This window comes from Leopardus geoffroyi, chromosome C3 (genome assembly GCF_018350155.1).
Source record: "Leopardus geoffroyi isolate Oge1 chromosome C3, O.geoffroyi_Oge1_pat1.0, whole genome shotgun sequence".
NCBI lineage: Eukaryota > Metazoa > Chordata > Mammalia > Carnivora > Felidae > Leopardus > Leopardus geoffroyi.
Genome location: NC_059338.1, coordinates 31,737,987 through 31,760,220, shown reverse-complemented (window position 1 = coordinate 31,760,220; position 22,234 = coordinate 31,737,987). Strand labels below are relative to the sequence as shown.

The 22,234-nt window shown below is 36.4% G+C and overlaps 1 protein-coding gene across 5 annotated transcripts in view; it reads left to right on the top strand.

Moving 5' to 3' along the window:
- PTPRC (protein tyrosine phosphatase receptor type C) overlaps positions 1 to 22,234 on the top strand; it is a 124,668-nt gene that overhangs the window by 96,323 nt on the left and 6,111 nt on the right. For all 5 annotated transcript variants that reach the window (XM_045456646.1, XM_045456645.1, XM_045456644.1 and 2 more), the window contains 14 exons: positions 1,295 to 1,403; positions 2,113 to 2,147; positions 4,580 to 4,689; positions 5,138 to 5,228; positions 5,319 to 5,395; positions 9,235 to 9,271; positions 9,368 to 9,465; positions 10,180 to 10,305; positions 12,151 to 12,308; positions 12,533 to 12,668; positions 14,760 to 14,909; positions 19,259 to 19,349; positions 20,601 to 20,734; positions 21,385 to 21,519. In XM_045456646.1, the coding sequence (XP_045312602.1) occupies positions 1,295 to 1,403; positions 2,113 to 2,147; positions 4,580 to 4,689; positions 5,138 to 5,228; positions 5,319 to 5,395; positions 9,235 to 9,271; positions 9,368 to 9,465; positions 10,180 to 10,305; positions 12,151 to 12,308; positions 12,533 to 12,668; positions 14,760 to 14,909; positions 19,259 to 19,349; positions 20,601 to 20,734; positions 21,385 to 21,519 (1,487 nt within the window). The remainder of the gene's footprint in view (positions 1 to 1,294; positions 1,404 to 2,112; positions 2,148 to 4,579; positions 4,690 to 5,137; positions 5,229 to 5,318; positions 5,396 to 9,234; positions 9,272 to 9,367; positions 9,466 to 10,179; positions 10,306 to 12,150; positions 12,309 to 12,532; positions 12,669 to 14,759; positions 14,910 to 19,258; positions 19,350 to 20,600; positions 20,735 to 21,384; positions 21,520 to 22,234) is intronic.

Below are 22,234 nucleotides of genomic sequence, written 5' to 3'. Positions count from 1 at the left end.
ATGGCTTCCAGGCCCTACAAATCTGGCCCTTGCCTCTCCCCTCTCCGCGTCATACTCTTACGTGGCAGCTCCTGTTGCTACCCTTCACTGGCTCCACTCCAGCCACATTGGCATTCTGGCTGTTCCTTGGACATGCCGGCCATGCTCCTACCTGTGGTTTCTTGCCCTACCCTTCCTCTGCCTCAAACAGGCAGCCTCCAGATATCTGCTTAGCTAACTCTCTCACCTGCTCACAGTCTTTATCATCTTCTAACCTACGTTACCATCTGCTTATTTATTATGTGCACTTTTAAGTGTCTGTCGTGTCAGTAGGTCATTTCCATGAGGACACGGATCCTTGTTTTGTTCTCCGAGATATCTTATGTAACTAAATCAGTGTTTGGCATACAGTAGGACTCAAAACTTTTTTTTTTTCTTTTTGAATAGTGAGTAATTAGTCCTTGTATGTCCAAGACACCGTGCCAAGTGTTTATTGTAAATCAATTCATTTAACCTCATTTTTGGAATTAGGGAATGGAGTCACAAACATAATGAAGATTCTAACCAAGGCCCCACCTAGGTACAGCTAGGGTTGGAACCGAAGCAGTCTAGCTCCCAAGTGAGGCCCTGGTTTCACTGCATTCCTCTCTGCCCTTTCATTGTATATGAAAAATAGGAGATACTCCCCCAGGGCAAAGGATGTTTCCAGTACACTGTCTTTTCTCTGTCCTTCTCCAGAAGAGGGTATGATTTCCCATTAAACCCTGGTGAACATTTACATCAGGATAAGTAATCCTAACGGTAGAACGAAACAATTTTGTCCCTCGGTTAATTTATTTTATACCTCAATGGTAAGAAAGTTTATCTGTGTGGGACAGAAGCCTTTGTGATCTTTGTGGGAGGCTATCCACTTATGCACATAAAGTTACGCCAAATGAGTTTCTCTCTGAGATCTATAATAACTAGACTCCCTCTCTAATCCCTTCCAAATGGAGTGACTGAAAGAAAGAGAATTAAGTCTAAATGATAGTATTGCATAAAAGAATAGTATTTTGTGGAAGGAGAGTTTCTCTTCTGTATTCTAGTTGCTTTCTTAAAATATAAGATGTTTTTATTTGTTTTGAATAATATGGGCAAAATATACAATATCAGGAATTTATTGTGTTTGGTCTCATTCTAAAAAATGTATTTGTTTGAAAGCCTCAAAAGACATGGACATAATAAAAATGAAAGTATGTTAAAGGTGATTATTCAAAGAACCCAGCAATGTATTTGACATAATAATCTCCTTTCATGTGTTATGTTTCCTTTCTAGATAATTCTAAAGCATTGATTGCATTTCTGGTATTTCTGATCATTGTGACATTCTTAGCCCTGCTTTTCGTTCTCTACAAAATCTATGACCTGCGCAACAGAAGGTCCAGGTAAGAGTTGATTTCAAAATGAAAAATAGTAGTAATAATGATGAAAACATCTATCTATGAGGCAAGTTTAGAACCAGTTACGTATAGAATGAGAAGTAGCATTAAGTCCAGTTCATCAATGAACTTTTGATCAAAAACTTCACAACATCTTGTTGGTTTGTAGTAAAGAGTAACATTTTCTACAGTAATACTGTTATAGATTTTTTTTTAATAATAACAAAGGAAGAGAATAGGTATTTATTCTTTTAGTTAAAAGTGGGTAAAAGGGATGTAGAAATGATAGAGGCAAAAAGAAAAGAAAGAAGTATCTAGGGAAGTATATGTATTTCTTTGGCCAGGAACAACCATATTTTATGAAAAACAAGAATCTTAAAATAAAATAATTTAGTCACTTACCTGAGTTTAGCGACAACCCTTGGTTGGTTTCTTCCTTTCTTCCTTTTTCTTTCTTTCCCTCCATTCTCCTCCATCTCCTCTCCTCCCCTTCATTCTTTCCTCTTTCCCCTGCTAAGCTCCTTCCTTCCTCATCCCCTTCCCCCTCCCTTCCCTTCCTTCTCCTGTCTTCCCTTCTCTTGTCCTTTCTTCTTTCTTTATCCTTCCTGCTTCCATTCCCTCCTTCCTTCAATACATTCATTAAATATAATTCGAATCCCAATTGAATTCTATGTTTCTTAAAAAATATAGACACTTACGTTTCTTATTTTCACAGTGATATAGATGAACAGCAGGAACTTGTTGAAAGGGGTAAGTATACCAGTTTTTTACTGATGAATATCCTCCTCATATTTGAATCTATTCGTTTTAAATAAGAATTCAACATTTTTTATCTAACCTAGACTTCCTCTGTTGATACAATGAAGAAACTTAGATTCACTTATCTATTTATTCAATTAATAAGTACTATGAATTTCCAAGTATATGGCAAGTATTGTGCCAGAGCTGAATATATGGTAGTGATAGGCCACAGACCCTGCTCTTAAAGGGTTGAAAATCTAATAGAGGAAGGCAGAAGTATCAGCAAATATGACAACAACTTGGTAAATGCCATAGTGGTTGAATGTGTATGCTTCTAGAGAAAGATAGAAGATAGAAGCTTGTGAGTGGGAAAGGCAGGCATCTGAGTCACCTAAGATTGTGGGGAGACATTAGACCAACAAATAAGGGAGTACAAGAGCAGACAAAAAGTCACATAGAGATAGAGGTAGTAAGTGTGCTCAAGTCTCTGCAAAGGTTAAAAGGTGGGATGGTGGCTATTTCCACATAAGGCCCATTTAAGGACATGACAAAAAAAAATGCAATTTGACTTAAGAGAGGAAAAGAAATTCCATTTTTCCCCTTCTTTTTCAACCTGTACATTATTTCTTTCATTTTTTAAATGTGATTTGGATCCGTTAAAGGGGATAGAGGTAAAGATTGAAACTGTTTACAATAAATAAAATGATCTGTCTCCTCATAGTCAAGACAGGAGACATTTAAGAACTCTTCTGTCTTGTTTTAACTTATCTCTGAAAGCTTTCCCTCTGCAAGAGCAGGTACCAAATCAGTAAACAAAAGCTTTAGTGTTGGTTCTTTGGAACCTCTCATTGACTTTATTTTCCGTTGCAAAATCTATCACTACTTGATATTGCATTATATATTTTATTTGTTAACTATCCTCCCGTAACTAGAATGTAAGCTAGGGATGCGAAAGTAAGGAGATTTTTTTCCCCTCGTTTCACTGCTCTATCTCGAGTATCTAGGTGAGTATATGGAATTCAATAAATGTCAATGAATGCATAGATGAATGAGATGAAATGTTCTGAGGGTTAGTTTTGAAAGCCTGAGGGAAGAATGAAGAGCACAAGAGTAACAAGTACCTGAGCAGAGAAGGGGAGTCAATTTCAAGGTGTCAGGGCAGACTAGGGAGGGTCAAAGAAGCATTTTATCTCAAAGTTCATACTAATTGTCCATTGGCATGCATTAGAACTTACCCAAACCCTCTAAAACCTCAAAGGTGGCCTTGAGTTCAGAACGAATGAATACCAGAGGTTCCCAACAACCCAAAGAAGTGACTGTACATGGCCAATTTGATAGCTGTATTTGGACGGAAATTTCTGTAGACACTAAGACAAATGTGCAACCTTAATGGACATCGTCTTGCATCATCTGATAGAGAATATTGACGTGAATAGGAGAAACACATTTTTTACATGAGTGGCAGTTTATATTCGCTTAATTTTCTGAAACTTTGCTTTTCAGGAGCCATATACAATTGTAGCTCTTTATGGTTAATATGTATTCTTACTCCTTAGTAAGTTATTAAGCAAGCATATCATATAAAGTGCTTCGTACTCTGGAGGCCTAACACATGAACACAACTTGTTCATAGCCTAGTATAAAGGGATTAGCAAATTAAGCTGAGTCTTGAGTATAAGGATATTAATCATATTCCCTTACTTGTCTGTTTACAAAATTTCATGATAGCTTAAACATGGAAATAATGAAAGGAAAAAATAATAACTATGATACAGATAAATAAGTATGGTAATTGTTATATTGCGTTATGTGCTCAAACCTTAGCATTTAGTCAATGAAACACTAATAAGAGTGACAGATTTTTTTTTAACAAGTAAAGTTGCATGCTTTTATTTTATTTTGGAAGACTAATTTGCAGCAGTTTAAAAGACAAATCAGTATGGGGAAAAACTAGAGACAAGGAGAGGACTCGGGAAGATGTAGTTACATGGATGAGGAGGCCTGCCTGCACCTGACCACTGGCAGAGGGATGGAAAGTACCCAGTCACCTACTGGATATGGAGAGGGAGGGAGAAATCTGTAACTGTGGAAGTTTCCATCTTAAATTAGTTTGTGAATGGTGATCTTGTTTACTGAGATTTGAAATACTGGAGTAAAGGAAAAATGATTTTTACTTTGGGCATTTTGACTTTGATGTACATGTGGGATAACCCTTGGGAAAATCTGGGAGATTGAAAGGTTAAAATAAAGCCCAGAAGAGGTCTGGAGTACAACATTTAGAAGTCATAGGTGAATCTTTGTATGTGACTGAGACTTTCCAGGTAGTATGTGTGAGAAGGGAAGAAGCAAAGGATTAATCCAAGCGATAAATTTAATGAAATTTGTATGAACACTTGAAAGATGGACATAACCCTAGTCATGAATCCTTAATATGTTTAAAGATGATGAAAAGCAACTGATGAGTGTGGAGCCAATCCATGCAGATATTTTGTTGGAAACTTATAAGAGGAAGATTGCTGATGAAGGAAGACTGTTTCTGGCTGAATTTCAGGTGTGTGCTCTTCTTGATACGTGATGAGAAATTTACTCAATTATCAGGAAAATTCCATTTTAAATGTATTATATAATGATTTGTCTTTATAATTTATTCTACGTAATCTAGCAACATAGTCAAAGCAGATATTATTAGCAGATATTTATAGACCAGAAGAGATCGTCATAGTCATGAAACTGGCAAATATTTCAAAATAATTCTTTATTTTATCATTATTAGTTATAAAGTTGTGTCACAACTTTATTCTCAAAGTAGCCCATCATTCATTTTTAGTATTTTTTGCATAATTCCTAATAATGTTAATTTCAATTACTCCATGCAACTTGTTCATCAGCAAAAAAGAAATACGTTCCAGGACGTCTCATTTGCTCAAAATGGTAAGTGGCAAGGGGGAAATTATTTTTCTTGAATCTGCCATGACCCAAAGGACCATTATGTCTTTCAGAGCATTCCACGGGTATTTAGCAAGTTTTCCATCAAGGATGCTCGAAAACCCTTTAACCAGAACAAAAATCGTTATGTTGACATCCTTCCTTGTAAGTACTCATTGAGAATTGAATTTCTATATGTTTAGGCTACTTGGTTATTCATTATTTCACTTATTTATATTTCTTTTCTTTGAACAGATGATTACAACCGTGTTGAACTCTCTGATATAAATGGAGATGCAGGGTCAAATTATATAAATGCCAGCTATATTGACGTGAGTAAAAACGCATAACTGCCAGATTATTTTATGTCTTTGTTGTTTTGTCATTGTATCTATACATTCCATTCAGTTCTTTCTGTGTCATGTCAAAAGTTTAGAAATATTATTAGAAATAGTTTGAAGTAAACTCCTCATGTCACTCACATAAACAACAAAATCATTAATATCTACAGGAATAGTTATTTATTATTTGTTATTCATGCTTGGTATATTATAAAATTTTTCTCTACCAAAAGTGATACTAATAATTAAAATACTCTGGTGCCTACTATTGTGCTAGATATTAGACTTAATGATCTGTATATGTATTTCTCATAAGAGCCCCACATTTGCCCTGACCACGTGCACCATACTCACTGTAGAGGTGAAGACTGGGAGACTCTAGTTAATTAGTTATCCTTATCCTCATTCAATCAGTAAAAAGTTGAGTTGAGATTCAAACCCGGGTCTGCCTGACTCCAACCTGTTGTTCTTCAATTACATAACATTGCATTTCAGCAGAGATATGCTTCATTGACCCAGATCATTTGTTCATCATATTTATCCAAAAATAAATGTTGCATATGGTTAATTTATCCAAAATATTTTAAAATGTTATTTTATTGTGCAATGCTCCCACCTACTACACAAGGTAACCTCTATGTTGTTTCTTATTGACCCAGTCCGAAGGCACTAACATTTGTTATCTTCTCTTTATCCCAAAGTGTTAACATAATATTCACATTTTTCTGTGCCATGCTTTATAAACCTGTAAAGTTATGTGATATGTATATCACATATATACACATATATGTATATATACACATATACACATATATGTATATATATATATAGTATTGATACAATAAAAATATATATGGATATATCCTTATAATAATTACAATACAATACATTACAATAATATCATTACAAGAACGGGGTTTGGCAAATCTTTTCTGTAAGAGTCCAGGCAACAAATATTTTGGATTTTCCAGGACATAACATTTTTGTCACAACTACTTAGCTCTGAAGTTTAGTGGCCACAATTCCATACACAATGTGAATGCATTCCAAACTTTTTTTTTTTTTAACAAAATCAGACATAAGTTGTAGTTTGCTGACCCTGGATATAGAAAATGTCTGCATTTTTTATATTTTATAAGTCATTCATGGTATAGCTGTATTGTGATTTAGTTAATAAGTGCCTATATTAATGGACATTAAATGTGTTTAGAATCTTCTGTTATAAACAATGGTTCATTGAAAAATCTCGACTTACTATTTTACAATGAGTTTTAGTGTATCTAGGATAAAATTCTAAAAGAAGAATCTCTAGGCCAAAGAGAATATGCATTTGCAATTTTAAAAGATATTTCCAAATGGTCTTCCACTGGGCCGTACCGATTTACATTCCACCAGCAATATATGAAGAATGCCAAAAAAATTTTTTTGACAAATAGTAGACAAATTGTATACTATGCTATAAGGCAATTCACCAGCTTTTCTTGCAGAAAGATATTGAAACTGAGGTTTGCTTATTTCGATGTACATGAATATATAAATTTTTAGTGGAGTAGTAAAATGGTCAAATTATATTTGTTTGTTTGTTTGTTTATATATTTATTTATTCACATGGTATCTTAGTTTCCTAGGGCCGACATAGCAAAGTATTACAGGATGGCTTAAAACAACATAAAAGTATTCTCTCAAAGTTCTGGAGACAAGAAATCCAAAATCAAGGTGTCAGCAGAGACATGCTGCCTCTGAAGGGTCTGGGGGAAATTGCTCTTTGCCTCTCCTAGCTTCTAGTGGTTCCTGGCAATCGTTGGCCTTCCTAGTCTTGTGCCTGTATCACCTTCAAATGTGCTTCTATGATCACATGATCTTCCCTGTGTGATTCTACAGTACTGTGTCTCCTTTCTCTTATAAAGACAACAGCCATTTGGGGCTCCTGGGTGGCTCAGTTGGTTAAGCATCCAACTTCGGCTCAGGTCATGATCTCACGGTTTGTGAGTTCAAACCCCCTGTCAAGCTCTGTCCTGACAGCATAGAGCCTGGAGCCTGCTTCAGATTCTGTGTCTCCCTCTCTCCCTGCTCCTTCCCCACTCCTACTCTCTCCCTCCCTCTCACTCTCTCTCTCTCTGTCTCTCAAAAATAAGTAAAAAAAAATACATAAAAAAAAAATAAGACACCAGTCATTAGATTTAGAGCCCAGATCAGAGAGAGGGCTATAGCCTTATCTTCCACAAAGACCTTATTTGCAAATGAACTCACACTCTGACGTTCTGAGTAGATATGAGTTTTGAAAAATGCTATTCAATCCTCTACACACATATTCTGTAAAATGAAAAAAAAATATTTAAGAATATTTTTTATTCAGATCATTTATGAAACATTTTTACAAGTAGAAGCAGGGCTGGGACTTTTCTTCTCAAGTATTCTGTCCCTAAAGACATCACTTTAACCTGTACTAATGTCCTGCCTCCCATCGACTTTGTTTGATACATGACAATTTTGTATCCTTGCTTGCTGTTGTCTTTGTAAGCTCTATCCCACGCAACAAATGACATGTGCTTATGATATTCTTATACCATTTCTTATTTCATTCCTTTTTAATATTATCCTCAAAGGCTTGTTTATAATCACAAGCAACAGTTACAAATGTGAGGTCATTGTCTAAAGATAATTACTAGCACTGTGCCATAATTTTGACCTCTATTTTAACCGATTCTGCAGGTGACCTCTGTAGGCTTTCACAATTAGCATTGATAAACTTTATTTTAGTATATAGGGTTTCTTCCAAACGTTGTTTTTCAAAGTAAAGTAATTGACAGAAGATTTTATAAGGATTTAGATGATCTCTGAGAAAAACCCCTTATATTTCCTGTTCAAATATATGTGGGAATTATGGTATTGACTTTTACTTATTTGTCTCCGGCAGAACTAGGAGCTCCTGAAAAATGTGTCTCAGCTTTTAGATAGGTACTTGACATATTGTAGCCCGTTAATAAATAAGTGTTGAACGAGCTAATGTATAAATAATACTATGTCATGAGATAGAAGTTTCAAGAAGTTACTAATATTAATCCTGAATTCTTGTGGCCCATGTAACAATATTTCACCTAATGGGAGAAGGTTGGCCCATGTAACAATATTTCATCTAATGGGCGAAGGTTATCTCTCTGAAGGGCTTCTCTGATTGCTGAGGTAAATTTAAGGAATATGAGATAATTTGGAGGAAACTAGCACAATATCTTATTTGCCTCTGTCCTCCTTCTTTGCCTTGGTAATAGGAGTGGAAAAAGCAAACATTGTAGGTAATGAAATTAAAGTCACTCTTTCTCTTATCTACAATGGCAGACAAGGAGTCTAGGGGATCGGTGGTCTATCCCAGCGCTAGTTAAAAGGTAGATGTGTGGGGATATCTCACAATGATTTATTGAAAGAAATTGAGTAAAAATCCCCAAAGCAACAATATGGCTTGTAAGAAGGTTTAAACTGTAACAGACGGTGCTCTGAGTTGTCAGGACATAAAATATAAGAATGTCTGGATTACTTTTGTAAATTGCTGCATCATCCCGATGAGGATGAAGTCCAGTTTTCAAAATTGTTTTGGATATATAGCAAAGATACATAAAGGTCACGAATGGTGTTTGTAAGTGCTAACATGTTTGGTGCAGTTTAAAGGGTGACCATGAGTTAATAAAATCCCCCTTATGATTTGAAAATGTCCTGAGAAATCCACAACCAAGAGACGGTGGATCTAAATTAACTTCCTCTAACTCATGACTTTGCACATAAAGAAATAATTGAGTGTTCAGTAAATGATATGCCTTTGTGTGTTTTTTGAACAGGGTTTCAAAGAACCCAGGAAATACATTGCTGCACAAGGTAATTTATCTGACAGTCTAACATTCTTTTTGAAAATTGTTTCATAGCGCTTTTAAGAAGATATTTCTTATCAGTTTGTGTTTATTTACTTCCTAGGTCCCAGGGATGAAACTGTTGATGATTTCTGGAGGATGATCTGGGAACAGAAAGCCACAGTCATTGTCATGGTCACTCGATGTGAAGAAGGAAACAGGGTAGGATTCATAGGGTAAAGGTTGGGGTTAGGAAAAGAGTGTTGAATCGTATTTCAAAACACACACACACACACACACACACACACACACACGTGCTGGATGACAAAAACAGACAGTTCTCTATTTTAATCAGTATGACACTTGATTTGAACTTTTTACACATGTATAAAAATAGTGTCCATACCTGAATATATGTATATATGAATAAAATTTAAGTGTTTCTGCTTAATTGCTGGACTTACATTTGACTCCTATTTCTTTGCACTATTGTTACAAGCTTAGTGCATTTCTGTGAAATGATTTCACAAGTACTTGAGACTACTTGAAAGAAAACTGTCCTTGGGCAGATACGTGGTAATTCATGTAATGGGACTTTAGGAAGCGTGAAAGCCTCCCTATCCTCCAGCCTGAAATTAACCACATGCAACCACATCATTTCTGCTGACAACCGAGCACATCTCCTTTGAATATGCAGCTAATCCTGGGAAGATCATCCTCTGGCTACGTAGTATGAAGGAAATCTATCAGGGCCATTAATGGGAAATGGAATACATTTCAAGCATCACAGCTTAAGGTGTCTATGTACTTAAAGGAGAATACATGAATGTTTTGAGAATTTCAGATGGATGATTTTTGTTTTGCTTTTTAAAGAGTCTTAATACATACATTTGTTTAAATGAAAAACAAAAATTATTAATATTTTTTAAAATATAGAACAAGTGTGCCGAATACTGGCCGTCGATGGAAGAGGGCACACAGACTTTTGGAGATGTTGTGGTAAAGATCACCGAGCACAAAAGGTGTCCAGATTATATCATTCAGAAGTTGAACATTACAAACGTGAGTTGGTTTCATCACATATTTTTTTTTTATTTTCATACGGTCTGCCTAAAAATACAATTATGGAATTAAATGTGAGAAATTATATCTAAGAAAAATTATTTTTAACAACCTACAGGAGGAGGAGTTGGGTTAGAACACAAGCCAGCAGGTCAAGTTAAATCACTGGTGAAAGTAGGATCTGTCTGTCCAAGTCCTATCAAAAGTATTTATAATTCTATGACTCTTGACATATAAAGAAAAGAGCTCTTTAACTGTGTTGAATAAATGACTGAATTATCGAATGAATGGTAAAATGGCCCTTATTCTCTACGGGTCGATTAATTACCATTATGGAAAGAATATACAAATGGCACAATTAAAGACTACTGTAAGAAATACAAAGCACTAACTATGTAGTAAAGATAAAATGTTAGTTTGGAAAAAAACAGTCGGTAGGGCTTTAGATAATAGTTAAAACAGAGGTCCTCACATGTTCTAGGATACTGTTTTTATGAAAAATCCAGAATAGGCAAATTTTTTAAAAGTATTTATTTTGAGAGAGATAGAGTGGGGAGGGCAGAGAGAGAGAGAGAGAGAGAGAAAATTCCAAGCAGTGTCTGCACTGTCAGCGCAAAGCTTAATGTCGGAATCGAACCCACAAATTGTGAGATCATGACATGAACCGACATCAAGAGTCAGATACTTACCCGCCTGAGCCACTCAGGCGTCCCCAGAATAGGCAAATTGATGGAGTCAGAAAGCTGGTTAGGATTGCTTGGAACTGAGGGAGGTGAAGCAGGAAGAGGGATGGCTGTAATCAGTAAGAGTTTCTTTTGGGAGTGGGTAATGAAAACGTCCTGTAATCAGATAGTGGTGATGATTGTACAACTCTGGGAATATAATAAAAAAAATTATACTTTAAATGAATGAATTTTATGCTATGTGAATATGTCTTAAAGCTGTTTAAAGATGCAAAAACAACCCCTTTCAATTATATATTTCTTCCAAGGCCTTCTAAGGCTCCCATGGCATTACTAACTACTATGGGCCACAGAAGGCTATGGAACAGTGGTTCCACCACCAATAGTTTGTGGTTCAATACATGATGGACTTAGGCATGAGACCCCCACCCCATCCATACTTATGGGTAATATGTAGATCTGGTCACATTGATTAGTCTCATCATTATTCTTAATTAACATAATCATTTCCCATCAGACAATTACAACCACCCAAGTCTTGTTGTTTCTTCTGTTGCCTAAATGTAGGTGGTTCTTCTTCATACCAGGTCAGAGAACTATGAATTACTCATCTTGTAGTGATTATCTTGAAGTTGGGACAAATACGAGCTGTAGTCTGGGGCTGAGTTTCCTCAGTTGTCTCTCTACAGTCTGAGCTGACCTTTCTAATGCTAAGAAATATAGCATTAACAGAACAATTAATCAGACTTTCTTCACATGAAGAAAATTTGCTGGCCTACCAAGTGGAAATATTTCAAAGAACTGTGAGAATGGCCTTTACTTCATATATTTTTCCACCTACCCACACTCCCATTTTTTGGTGTGTGTGTGTGTTTTTGCTGTTTGGTTTTGGCATGGCAGCATGAAAGTTCCCAGCAGTTTCCACGAACTTACCACACCTTGCTTACCTTACTGGTAAGTTATTGCTTGCTGGTTAGTGCATGCCACCCCTGCATGGCATCTCAACTCCTGGTGATTAATTGGAAAGAAAAAATGTAATAATGGCTGAAAACCTTTGCATGAGGAGTTTTTGATACTGGATTCCCCCCTGCCCCCACTTATTTATGTCAGATCATTTGCTTGCAAGAAAATCATCTCAGAGAAAAAATTCTCTCTCCCCTAGAAAAAAGAAAAAGCAACCGGAAGAGAGGTGACTCACATTCAGTTCACCAGCTGGCCTGACCACGGGGTTCCTGAGGATCCTCACCTGCTCCTCAAGCTGAGAAGGAGAGTGAACGCTTTCAGCAACTTCTTCAGTGGCCCCATTGTGGTGCACTGCAGGTACATGGAGAACTCCCAAGGCCGGCACCAGGGCTGTCCCAACTCTTCCTCTTGGGCTGTTAGAGAACACCCTTCCCTTTGGCGATTGCTGTTTTGGAAAACAGTCTGTGAGGAGAGACTTTTATCCTTTCCTCTGCTTCACCCCTGTTGTCTTTTCATTTCCCCGCCATGATCATGCCTTCACTTTGTTTATTTGTTTGTTTGTTTGCTTGTTGTTTTGTCAGTGCTGGTGTTGGACGCACAGGCACGTATATTGGAATTGACGCCATGCTAGAAGGCCTGGAGGCAGAGAACAAAGTGGACGTTTATGGTTATGTCGTCAAGCTAAGGCGACAGAGGTGCCTGATGGTTCAAGTGGAGGTTTGTGCTCCCCTTCAATCACTGTTATCCCTTTTGCTTTTTGACTGAAGTCTTTTTGTGGCGGGAATGGTGATCTTAAAAGAAATCCAAATTCTTCTCAACTGAGTGAAAATAGTTTTCTTTTTATTTCATGAAAACTAAATCAATTGATAAGCACCAATTACAGTTAGGAACATTTCGTGTTAGTGGCTGAAAGTCCTGCAGAAGAAGGATGATTATAAATATATGTGAACAAACAAGCACACAAATTAATAATAAGATACCATTTACACATGTTAGAAAGGAAAAAATAAACACTGATAACTAATTTGACAGCATCTCATAAAATTAGGGCTAGGGACACGGAGTAGTAGAGTGAATAATAGCCCAGATTTTGAAGTAGACTTCCAAGGTTCCTATCTTGCTGTTAATTCTTAATGGTATGTACCCTTTCACAAGTTTCTAATGTTTCTGTGCCTCAGTTAAGTCATCTGTAAAATGGACACAGTGATATATTTACTCTATAGAGTTATGACAAAAAGGTAATCCAAGGAAAATGCATAGGCAAGTCTCTGGCACAAGTACTTAACCAGTAATTGTAAGTGATGGTTATTATTGAAAATACCTGCACTTGACCCAGCAATTCCACACGTATGTATATACCCAAGGGAAGCACTTGTAAATGTGCATGACTAAAAACACGTGCAAGAATGTTCATTAGGGGCACCCGGGTGGCTCAATCGGTCAACTTTGGTTTTGGCTCATGTCACGGTTTGTGAATTTGAGCCCTGCACTGGGCTCAGAGCTAGGATCCTGCTTGGGATTCTCTCTCCCTTTCTCTCTCTGTCCCTCCCCTGCTCACACACACACTCTGTCTCTCTCAAAATAAATAAATAAACTTTAAAAAAAAAGAATGTTAAATTCAGCATTGATAGAATAGCAAAAGGGAAAAAAAGGAAGCACTTTATGGGATAAAGGGCAAACAATACGTGGACACACAATTGCATGCTATGCTACAGTGAAAGGAATAATCTTAGTCTGTACCTATCTATCTGGTTACATGTTCAGATGAAAAAAAAAGAGTGAATAAAGTCACCAAATGAAACATGTAAGATATTATTTATACCATTTAATTTAATTTATTTATTATTATTTTTTAAATGTTTATTCATTTTCGAGAGAGAGAGAGAGAGAAAAAGAGAGAGAGAGCAAAAGCAGAGGAGAAGCAGAGAGAGAGGAAGACAGAGGATCAGAAGTGGGCTCTACACTAACAGCAAAGAACCTGATGCGGGGTTTGAACTCACGAACCGTGAGATCATGACCTGAGCTGAAGTCGATGCCTAACCCACTGAGCCACCCAGGTGCCCCAATTTACACAATTTTTAAAAAGCACACAAATTTGTACAATGCTTACAGATACATGGGTATCACTATAGAAGAATAAAAATAGATTGTCAACAAGGAACAAAAGGAAAAATTATTTCCTGTGGAAAAAGTAAATGGGCTAAAAGGATATAGTCAAACTCAGGAAACTAACATTAGTAGTTGAAGAGGCTTGAATGTTATCACAAATTTGTCACTTATTTAAAAATAGTGGATTCAAATATGATAAAAATGTTGGGAGTTGTTAAATGTGGATTTGGCGTATTGTGTTTTTTTGATAATTTTCTCTATTTTAAAAGATTCTAGAAAGCTTTTTTGTCTAACGTGTTGTATGGAGTATCAATTTGATTTTTTTCCTCTTAGATATTTATTATAGTTTTATATATTAGTAATTTGACTCACTGGCTCAATAATGGTCACTGAAGGAAGTAACAGGTAATGTTTTCTAATTTTTAGGAATCAAATAAAAGTTATGCACTACATAGTATATGTTTAATCTATGTACCAAGCTATTTTTTCTGCAAAAATGATCTGAAGTGGAATTTGCTCACATTCCAGAGAATTGTGAGAGCCAAATTCCATACTATTCAAATGTTATGGGCATTGGCTTTCTTTTACAAACATTGTCCCAATCTGAGCACAATTATAGAGATGCATAATTTATTTCAATATGATTCATAAGACTAGAAGTTATCAATTAATTATCCATATTTTTCTTTGAAATTGTAGGCACAGTATATCTTGATCCACCAGGCCTTGGTGGAATACAACCAATTTGGGGAAACAGAAGTGAGTTTGTCTGAATTACATCCATATCTACTTAACATGAAGAAAAGAGATCCCCCCAGTGAGCCGTCTCCCCTAGAGGCTGAATTCCAGGTAATGATGTGATAGCAATAATAATAGTTACTAAAGTTAACTTTCACGAGGGCTATTTTCTGGGGGTGTGCATTCGGCATGATTCCTGAATTTGGGCCTCACCATAACCAATGGAGTACAGATGAGGAAACTAAGACAAAGGGAGTTTAAGAGAAATACCTAAAAGCACACAGCTGTTATGCAGGAGACTTGTTTAAGCCTAGAAATGCGTCCCCAGCCCTCCCCTTTTAACTATTTCTCATTAAGCTGGTATAAAATAAAGTGTCAAAATAATAGTAATACCCACAAAATTGGTCTGCCAAAGGCAATGTAGCATCTCACCTTTTAAAACTACATCTGGTTTGGGTTTGTAAAGGAAATAATTAGAGGAGTTTATGACTACTTAGGAAGTTTAACTGGCTGGAGCTGGTAGACAGAAACTAAAGGATAAATACATGTGTCCTAACCTATTTATTAGGGAATTACTCTGAAAGCCAGCCTAGGATGTAGTTCACTCGTTCCAAGAATTTGTGGAGCTATCTCCAGATTGCTCAGTTGTCCAAACAAAATGTTTTGTACCTTTTCTCTTTCTCTACTGATATCAAGTTTACTGAAACTGTCGGTGAACTGCCAAACTGGTCAAATTGGAGAGTTTCACAAGACCAGGAACATGCTTTTAATCGGATGCAGAATTGTTTAATGTCTTGGCTCAAAGTAAGGATGAGGTGGGGGGTGGAGGTGAAGCATATAATAATCACCACATAACACAATCCACCAGAAGACCTGTACTGTCGTGTAAGAACTAGCAGTCTACCAGAGTAGTCTTGAGGGGAAGGATGTTTAATTGCTATTTTCTTGCCCTTTCAGCTGATAAATCAAGCGTATTCAGTACACTAACTCTGCTTGCCCCCCTATATGCCGTTTGGAAACACTCATGTATGCCATTTAAACATTCTTACGTAAAGCCACTAAAAGAAAGAGTAACTTCTTTCACTGAACAAATATGATTGGGTTTTTGCTCTGTGTACAATTTTGCTCCCTTTGTACAATTTTGGGCATAAGAGTCAAAGTGATTTGCAGATAGACATAGTGAGAGAGTGTAACCCAGAGACTATAACTGATGGGAGCAGTGAAATTATTCCATCTAAGCATAAAGGTAGAAAGAAGATGAGAGTAGAGATGTTGGTTAGTTCGTAGAATTGGTGATAGGAAGTTGAGGCATTTCTCATCCAATTGCCTGCTTTTTCTAAAGAGGGTACGAAGCAAGAGATCATCAGTTAAACTTTTAGGGGTACAGGGATAAGAAGAGCAAAGCAAAGCTTATGCTTCAGAAAGGGGAAAGTATATGAAATAGTTATATCAAAGTAGAAAGTTGAAATTTATGGTCATGAATTTAAAGAGAGTCATCTGGTTTCATTGTTTTCTACAGAAACATTGAAAACAGGGGCTGTGCATGTGGATAGTTGAGTTAAACCCGTCTAGGATTTCTTTTTTCTTTTTTGAATTGTTTATCATTATTTATTTTTGAGAGAGACAGAGGGCAAGTGGGGGAGGGTCAGAGAGAGAAGGAGACACAGAATCTGAAGCAGGCTCCAGGGTCTGAGCTGTCAGCACAGAACCTGATGCTGGGCTTGAACCCACAAACTGCGAGGTCATGACGTGAGCTGAAGTCGGATGCTCAACCGACTGGGCCACCCAGCCCATCCCCCACCCCCACAGAGGATTTCTTAAAGTGACAGTTTGAAAGTCCCAGGTGAAGAAATTGAGGGTGTTTGCAAATGAATGATACAGTGGTGGATGATAAAGAGCAAACTGGCCACAGAAGGACATTGGGCACATAGAGAAAATGTTAAGGACAGTATATGGGAAGTTTTGATAGACTTGCACGTTGCTAAACTGAAGATACTAGAACAAATGACAGGGAAGAAAAGAGGTAATCTTCAATAATGGGATGGTTGAAATTGTAATTTTTAAATGAACATTTGAAATGAAACTTAAAAAGGTAGAATGGAGAAAGTGGACGGCAGAGGAGTGGAGGGAAAGGTCATAAGAGGTAAAGAAGCTGAGAAGTGAAGAGACTAGAGTGTTGGCTAGATCATGCTTGTCAATGTAGAAGTAAACAAGAATGATGACAGACCTGGGGAGAAAAATTAAACAAGTCTGAAACTAAAGGAGGTGGGATGATCCAGTAATCAGTACCTGAAGCCTCTAAAAAAGGTTAAGGGAAGGTGACGTGATTTCAGGAAAATCAAAGTAGTTGGGTATTTAGAAGGAGAAATGAGTAGAAATGGTTTATAAGTAGAAACCGACAGCACATATCTTTTCACCCTGTGATGTATATGGGGTATGAGGGGAGAATTCAGTTTGTTTGGTTTTTTTTTAAAGAACTACTGCGATGTTCTCAAGGGACACTCAAGTTTCACTTGGTGCACCTGCCCCCTCCCCAGAAAAAAGGTGAAGGGACTATTGAAAGAAAAGCATTAAGATGGATGGCAGTTTGTTGACAACAGACCATGAGCACCAGAGGGCAGAGAGGAAGACATTGGTTGATGGGATATAAGACATTGAGTTTGTTGTATTTTAGGATAATCATTTAGGTAATTATTTAGTAGTAGAGCTCTAGAGAATATGGATGCCCTGGGAGGCTTAGACTCGTAGCAACTGAAACAAGCACAGACTGAGGTGTGAAAACCCCTCCATGTCTTCAAGGAAGGCGAACCATTAGTTTTATCGATAATACTGGGTATTGACTAGAGGAAAGAGACCACTGGGTGACTGTTCAGACAAGAGCAAAAAAAAAAGTGTTGTAATACTTTCCAAGGCATCAGCTTTCAAGCAGTTCATGGAAGTGTTCAAGGGGCCTAGTATTCAATGGTGAGGTTTTCATTCATTCAGTTACACAGCAATAAATGGGGTTTGAAACAGGGTGCCATATTTAGTTTGAAAGAGCAAACCATATTTAAATATATATATATATATATGTGTATATATATATGTGTGTGTATATATATATATATATATATATACACACTCACATGTACATCCACATGCACATATGTTTGTATGTGTATAAAATCCTGCTAAACTGTACATGATGAGCTCTCTTGGTTTAGATTATTCATCCACTTGACAAATATTTATTTAAGGACCAATGGGGAGAAAGGGCTGAAAGCAAAAAGACCTTTCAGAAGAAAGGACACTTAAACTGATAGCTAAAGGGCAAGTAGAAGTTAGAGTGACAAGGGAAAGGGCAGTCCAAGCAGAAAACACATGTGCACATCTGCTAAGATTCAGAACAATTCAACCCCTTCCCAGGGGGAGTTGAGGAGGTTGGTTTGGCTGTAGTGGAAGGGGCCTATCAAAGGGTGAGGCAGGACAGACAATCAAGAGTGCATTCCCTAAGGTTTTTGTGCAGTAGTAAAGGGATTGGTTGAATACTTCCTACCAATGATGGGAGACCTCTGAGGAGCCTCAGTGGACTCTGTTTCAAGTTTTAAGAGGATTAGAGCCAGTGAGATTGAAGATAAAGAGGCCAGTTAAGAAACTGTTGACATTTTCAAGTGAGAAATCAAAATGGACTGTACTAAGTAGAAAGAGAGAAAAGTAAAATGATTTGAGAGCTTCACCAGCAGAAATGATAGGTCTTGCTGACTGATTAGCAACTGTGAGTGAGAGGAAAAGCAGTAGGGAAGGCATTAACAAATCAATTATCAATTATTTGAAGCATGAGCCAAATCTCCTGTGAATGCCGTATCTGGAGAGTTTATTTATGATCATTTAAAAATAATTTACCGTTACCTCTTGCAATATAGATAATAATCAACATCTGCATAGTGCTTCAACTCATACAAGAACAAACCATGCTATTTTGCTTTTCAGCAGCTCTTTAGTAGGAAACATATTTTGTTATATAATTGTATATATTTAGTTCAAAATTTCCATGTCAAAAATATTAAATGCTGGGGCGCCTGGGTGGCTCAGTCGGTTAAGCGACTGACTTCGGCTCAGGTCATGATCTCACAGTTCATGGGTTCGAGCCCCATGTCGGGCTCTGTGCTAACAGCTCAGACCCTGGATCCTGCTTCGGATTCTGTGTCTCCCTCACGCTCTGCCCCTCCCTTGCTCACACTCTGTGTCTCTCTCAAAAAAAATAAATAAAACATTAAAAAATTTTAAAAATACATATTAAATGCTTGAACAATTAAAAGGAAAAATTCAGAGGCAAATGTAAAAATTGTGAACTATGGGAAATGCATGTAAATTTCACAAAACTTGATGAAATACTTTAGGGAGCATCTTATGTCACAATAATAAACAAAAGCAATATTTACATCTTAAAAGGAGTGTTCCATTCTATTTTTTACCCTCAGAGACTTCCCTCGTATAGGAGCTGGAGGACACAGCACATTGGAAATCAAGAACAAAATAAAAGTAAAAACAGGAATTCTAACATCATTCCATGTATGTAGTTCATTTTATGTTATTTTTTTTTTTTGGTATTAGATAAAAAACTCTTTTGGACTTGCTTAATGTAAGATGCACACACACAAATTACGTTGAAGCAAATTTTCAACATTGGATTGACAGTAGAGAATAGCTAAGAGTCTGTTTATATTTAATTATAACAAATTCTTTGAAAGTCCAATTCCAAAGAATTTTGGACTTTGGAGGATAGACTGTATTCAGTATTTTCATTCTACAAATTATTTCTGAAATGGGTTGTCAGAAAGACGTATCCTCTGCAGGTGGGAGAAAAAAAGGCCTAGTCTTCTTTACTAGTTCTCTCTCATCTTTAGTTAATTTCAGTTGTTTGTTTCAGGGTAATTGCCAATAGCAAAAATTACTTCTTTTTTTCTTTCTGTGTTCTCTTCATCCCTTCCTTCTATCTGGGAGATTGACAGTAGGTAGAAACTACCTTATAAACTGTTAATCATCAAATTTAACAGATCAATGCATGTACAGTTTCCATACTTGAATTCTGTTATTTAAGAATCAGTAGGTAATGTCTGATAAAACTATAATTTTATTCATTGGCATAAAGTAAAATTAGCATGGAGAAAATATAACCCAAGCTAATAAACTAGACAGCTGGATAAATCATATCAATATGTGGTTGACCTAGTTAATTTCTGAAGTCCTTATAAATATTAGTTCAAAATCTGGAGTTGATGGTTATATAGCTAATCAGATCATTTGATTAGGAAATTATAGATTAAAGAGATTGAAAAAGTGAGAAATTATGGGACTAAATAATTTTCTTGATTAAATAATAAGTCATCTGAGATACTTGTTAGGTTATTAATTTGATGTTAATTGCATAATTAAGAAATCAGGTTTTTACCTAAACTATGCATTTCTTTAATTTCTTTATGAATTTAAGCTTATATCTAGCAGAATGATGATATTTCATGGGAAACTAAAGTATATGTGTCAAAGATCGAATGATATATTGGAATATTATGGTATCTATCTGTTGTTTAACACAGAGGTATATCCCATGTTTTTCCAAGAAACTTTTTGTGACCTTCTTTTTCTTAGATTGCATTTTTATAATCTGTTAATCACTAAGAACTGAATTTTATGTAGGGTCTCATTTCATATAGATTAGTAAATTTCCATGATGCAATCTGTCACTTCTCTAATTTCTACCTGACAATCAAGCAGAGATTTGATTTTTTAAAGAAAGACTTACTACTAATTTATTTTACATAGATGACTTTAACAGAGTGCCACTTAAACATGAACTAGAGATGAGCAAAGAGAGTGAGCATGATTCAGATGAATCTTCTGATGATGACAGTGACTCAGAGGAAACAAGTAAATACATCAATGCGTCATTTATAATGGTAGGTACTTAAATTTCCAAAGCCCAGGATCTAACCCTTTGAAAAATCTACTATATTACTATGGCCATTCATTAAGTGAATTTATAAAAGAATTATGAGCTTAGCCATAACTATATATTGATTGATAAAAAAGTGTTAATTTTTAATACTATATTTTAACTTACTGAAAGACTTAAAGATATCCAAACTTAATGGGTTGATACAAAATAAAACAATGCTTATTGGTTACAATTTATGACAAACATGACTCTTCATATTAGTTTGAAAAATAATACAGTTTGAGAAAATACATCAATTAGGTAGAGACATGATGAAGATAATTTGAAATGCTTATGTATTTTCTTTTTCAACCACATTAACTTTTTAAAACTTTTTGGAAGGGAAAACTTGTTAGTTTTGTTAGGATAGTGTATGCTCTAAACTTGATTTCTTACTATTAGCTAAGTATTGTCATAAACCAAATAAGTATTTTACATAAAGATGCCACATTGTTTCTAGGACCTAAGAATCTTAATGTTTTTATATGAAAGCATGGATATCAAATTAAGTGACAATATTTCCAAATAGTTATGTTAAGAATCCACTGCTCTCTCACCAGTGAGCGAGAGTAACAGATTCTCTGTCTTTCTCTCTCTCTCTCTCTTTTAAAGAGTTACTGGAAACCTGAAGTGATGATTGCTGCTCAGGGACCACTAAAAGAGACCATTGGCGACTTTTGGCAGATGATATTCCAAAGAAAAGTCAAAGTTATTGTTATGCTGACAGGGCTGAAGAATGGAGACCAGGTTTGTACTTTTAAGAATATTTTTTGTTTTTCTGTCATAAAATATCATTCGCCATTCTTGGATTACTTGCTGGATATACCCAAGTGTTTTTGACCCTTCTGTCACACAGTTGCCTTTGTTCATCCTTACCATCTTCCATCCCAGTGTTGGCTTCTAGCAACTCATGTCTGGTTTCTGACCATCTCTCATGTGGCCCTTGTCTGGTACTGCACACCATCTGCGGATCAACTTTGTTTGTCTGTTTGTTTTTTTGTTTTATTTATTTATTTGAGAGAGAGAGAGAGGGGGGGGGTTGGGGGAGGGGCAGGGGGAGGAGGGTAGAGGATCTGAAGTGGCTCCATGTGGGGCTTGAAGTCATAGACCGTGAGATTATGACCTGAGCTAAAGTCGGACGCTTAACCAACTGAGCCACCCAGCCACCTCCAACTGTGGATCATCTAATGCACAGCTGTCTCTGTGTCGCTCCTTGCTACAAACAAGTAGCAACTGACACGTTTTCCTCCTATTTTCTTCAAGATGAGAACCAGACTCCTCAGTTTGATATTGAAGACCCTCAATAATCAGACCCTCATATATCTTTCCATTTTCTTCATACTTTTATGTTTTCCATAATTTCTATTCTGGAGAAGAAGGTTTTCTGACTGAATCTTAACACACAATCTACATTTTCATCACTGAGACTTAATTTACTGGCATTTCATATATCTAAATGTGC